This window comes from Anneissia japonica, unplaced genomic scaffold, assembly GCF_011630105.1.
Source record: "Anneissia japonica isolate Jap-2015-1 unplaced genomic scaffold, ASM1163010v1 scaffold993_len1110182_cov180, whole genome shotgun sequence".
NCBI lineage: Eukaryota > Metazoa > Echinodermata > Crinoidea > Comatulida > Comatulidae > Anneissia > Anneissia japonica.
This window is the reverse complement of record NW_022749760.1, coordinates 836346-840549: the sequence shown is the minus strand read 5'-3', so window position 1 is coordinate 840549 and position 4204 is coordinate 836346. Positions and strand designations below refer to the sequence as shown.

General features: G+C 35.1%; 1 protein-coding gene across 6 annotated transcripts in view; it reads left to right on the top strand.

Moving 5' to 3' along the window:
* LOC117121162 overlaps nt 1-3358 on the top strand; it is a 12575-nt gene extending 9217 nt beyond the window's left edge. For 3 of the 6 annotated variants that reach the window (XR_004447494.1, XM_033266262.1, XM_033266267.1), the window contains one exon: nt 2870-3358. Coding sequence is in view for 5 of the 6 variants with exons in the window: in XM_033266262.1 (XP_033122153.1) it covers nt 2870-3238 (369 nt within the window). In the remaining variant the exon portion in view is untranslated. The other 3 variants (XM_033266266.1, XM_033266264.1, XM_033266265.1) reach the window with 3 other exon arrangements.
* Nucleotides 3359-4204: the final 846 nt, after the last annotated feature.

Here is a 4204-nt window from a genome sequence, read left to right as displayed (position 1 = left end):
AGGTAATTAGGAGACGAGGTAATTAGGAAACGTGTCCCCTGCGCTCCCCTAGTAGATACGCAATTAATTTTCAGTGAAACAAATGCACACACGCCTGTTGCTTTCATATCTTTATAAAATCTGATCCATTTTTCAATCAAGATGTGCGGATAGGCCTACAGTATTTTAGTAGGTAAATGAACAAAAACTGTATGTAGGCCTATTTCTATAAACAGAGTGTGGGTGGACCTGTCCATTGATTTAGTTACAATACTATGTCTAGGAAAGAAAGCCATTTTCAACTTGTTTTGGGACTTGGAAAGAAGGGGAAGAGATCTCAAAGAATTTACAAGGCTTACAGACCATTAATCATAGAACATCAATATATTTTTCTACGACTTCCAAAGTACACAGCATTTCACATAAAATAATATACGAATTGCTTGAGTTGGTCATTATTAAGGGAAAAATACGATATTATACGAATTGCTTAACATCTGCGTTTAGTTGTTATCACTGGCGGATTCAAGGGGGAATAGGCACCCCCAACCCCAAATCTTTAAAAGTCAAAAACATAATGGAAATGATAAAAAGACTATTGTCACCATATCCTGCAACGCTGCTTTGTTGTTGTTAAGCGCCTAGAGGTTATTAACATTAGGCGCTATATAAATATTGATTATTATTATTATTATTATTATTATAAAAATTTAAGTCTAAGTGTGCCATTTCCGGCCATCTAGAAAGGTACCAATCATAAACATTCTTGCCTCAGCCTCAACCATAGTTGGGCTGAGGTGAGTGAATCGACCCTCTGTCTGTGAAAATCCCTTCCTGGGGGGGGGGCCCAAATATTTAATTTTAAGTCTGCGAGTGCCAGTTCCGGCCATTTAGTGCAGTGGTGTATCACGGGGTGCGGTTGGAAGGGGAGCACACCCCTCCAAAAATTGCTAATGCCCCCCCCCCGCAAATATCACTTGCAAGTAGTAAAAAATCACCTTATTTTGTGAGTATCGTACCCTCGCGCCCCCATCAGCACCCCATTTTCTGGACCTCTAGTTACGCCACTGATTTAGAAGTGTTGTAATCATAAATGGCGGGGCTGAGGTAGTATTGACCATTTTTATCAGTGAAAGTTTCTTCCTGTGCCCTAGCTGTTTTGTCTCACACGTACAACTAAAAGTGCTTAATATGTAAAGATGAGAATGGTTGACACGCGTCAGTGCTTCACAGTTTAACGATTACCATATTAAATCATATCAATATTTAAAATCAATTTTTTCACGTGTTAGCTTATTGTTCGGCTTCGTTGTGCATGGTATAAAAGGTCAAACCGACCAGGTTAAAACATATTGCCTTACAGTGCACCAATCAAGAACAACGAAAAGATCATACCTCAACGAAGATTAAACGGGTCAGTTTTTAATTCATATCAATATTTAAAATCAATTTTTTCACGTGTTAGCTTATTGTTCGGCTTCGTTGTGCATGGTATAAAAGGTCAAACCGACCAGGTTAAAACATATCGCCTAACAGTGCACCAATCAAGAACAACGAAAAGATCATACCTCAACGAAGATTAAACGGGTCAGTTTTTAATTCAGTTTTTTTTTTTAGTTATAAGTATTATTTTCATTATTACGTTTTTTTTTTTAGTTATAAATATTATTTTCATTATTACTATAACATAAACTCGAATACAGTAACGTGTTTCACATTATGGGCTTTTCATAGAAGGAGCCGGAAAAAGCCATTGTTTCTGATCTGTTTTTTCCCCTTCTATATCGTTTTTCCTATCTGTTTTTTCACTGGATTTTTCCGCCCGGCACTTTTGTCAATTTCCATGTCTTGGTATCTTTTATATCTTTAACAACTATTTGATATTTAGGAATCACTTTAGAATCAGTGGCACTCACTCATTTCCGAGTGGTGCATTCAAAAACATACAAGCCGAAAATCGTAATTAAATCAAATATATATTAATAAAATTCGAGTATAATGAAAGAACTTAATGCAAAAAAGAAATAAAGTATTATGACCATTATTCTAGTTTTCTTTCCACTTAGAACATATCGGCACAACAAACACACGTACAGAGATGACAAATATCGGAAGGAAGTCTCTTGCATCTCTCTGTATATTATTACTCCTGATTACAACTTGTGAAGTACATATCTCATCCGCTCAACATAATGGAGCCAATGAAAGGGAAGATGCAGATTCTAAAGTGAGATATTGTATAGTTTATCATTTAGAGATATAATTTTGAAGGTAAACTCTATTTCAATGCATAGTTTATTGTCTCAGCCGTTGTACCCACAAAATCGATGGATTGGTTACTGAGATGGTTACAAAATTTACTAACAAATTTTCTTTTTACTCGGTTTTGGTCCGGAAATAGCACCACACGATTGGAACAGAACACAAGTGAACAGAAAAAATTCATGAAAGTCATTCGTAATTGTTTTTGCTCTTTCTATTCGCTTTGAATAGTACGGTATATAAGATTGGTGAAAAGGGAGAGGGGGACAATTGATTCCCATACGTGCCCATACTATTCTTCATTGTTTCTACATTAAATTCTATAATAAATATATACTGTAATTATAATAAAATTATATAAACAAATTGTATAATAAATGCAAAATTGCTTTTACAGCTATATAGGCCTATACATGTTATTATTTTCTTTAGTTGAATGTGTAACTCAGCTAATTGTTCTTAGGTGAATTTCATTTCAATTACATTATCACATGAATTTTGTACGATAATAATTCAAAGTATAATCATAACAATAATACCTATATATATAGGTTAGGTATATTTAGGTATATTATATAGGTATAGTTATTACCTGGAATACAATCATTATGTTTATTTTACACTACAGGTTGTCGCGAATGATGATGATGTTATGCTACACCGTGTGCGACGAAGTTTGGCCACTCTTCTTAAGCCACCAATGGGGAAGTCGGACAGATTTGTCGCGAATGATGATGATGTTATGCTACACCGTGTGAGACGAAGTTTGGCCACTCTTCTTAGGCCACCAATGGGGAAGTCGGACAGATTTGTCGCGAATGATGATGATGTTATGCTACACCGTGTGCGACGAAGTTTGGCCACTCTTCTTAGGCCACCAATGGGGAAGTCGGACAGATTTGTCGCGAATGATGATGACGTTATGCTACACCGTGTGCGACGAAGTTTGGCCACTCTTCTTAAGCCACCAATGGGGAAGTCGGACAGATTAAACTAAATGTCGGAACGTTAATAAATAATTATAAATCACTTTAAGTGATCACTTTAAGTTCGTATTTAAGTTTATCAACATAGTGAACATGTGTTTTGATTGGTTGACAGATAAATCAATTGATTGGTTGATAATTGATTAAATAACATGGTCGTGTACTGAATGAATGATTCATTTAAAGTGTTCCGGCCGAAAGCCGTGTATTATCAATAATGTTTAAGACAAACACTTGTTTTATTTATATACGCCATTTTCCTCTGCACCAAATCTGATTTCTGTATAAAGCAAATTCTGCTAAAAATTTGAATTAATATTATTTAAAATGTTTAAAATACAGCAGAATACGATGTATTACAAGTATACAATAAAGTTAAATTATACAATTGGGAGAACAACTTACAATATGAATTTGTCGCTATCTTTTATTCATTCACATAAAATTTTAAAAATAGCAGCACAAGCTGAATTAAAATTTTAATGTATGGTACAATTTATGCAAATCTATAAATTAATGGGTATATACAATTATATAAATTGTCACGAAAGTCTAGTGGAAACTGCCTTTTATGTGCCTGCGGGTTAGACAACTGAACAAAGTACAATGTACAAAACAATTTGAAATAACAATAATTTATTAAACAATTAACCCACGCAATATGGGTACCATTCGTACTGTAGAAGAGGCGCAACTCATCTACCAATAATCTATGAATGGATTTAACAAAATAAAGCCATGGCATAATAAATAAAAAAGGTTCTCATGAGTATACTTGCAAATAAACGGCCAGACATGCTTCCCGCACTGAATAATTCCAAAGGTAGACGCGTACAGCTCCGCTCATCTGGTATACACGTTTAAACAGACTTGGCTTGAATGAAGCGACGATACACAACACGGCATCCAGTCGTCTCGATACTCAACCAACACTGGTCTAGATAATCAAGCCTATCCATAAAGCCTTTAAATAAAAC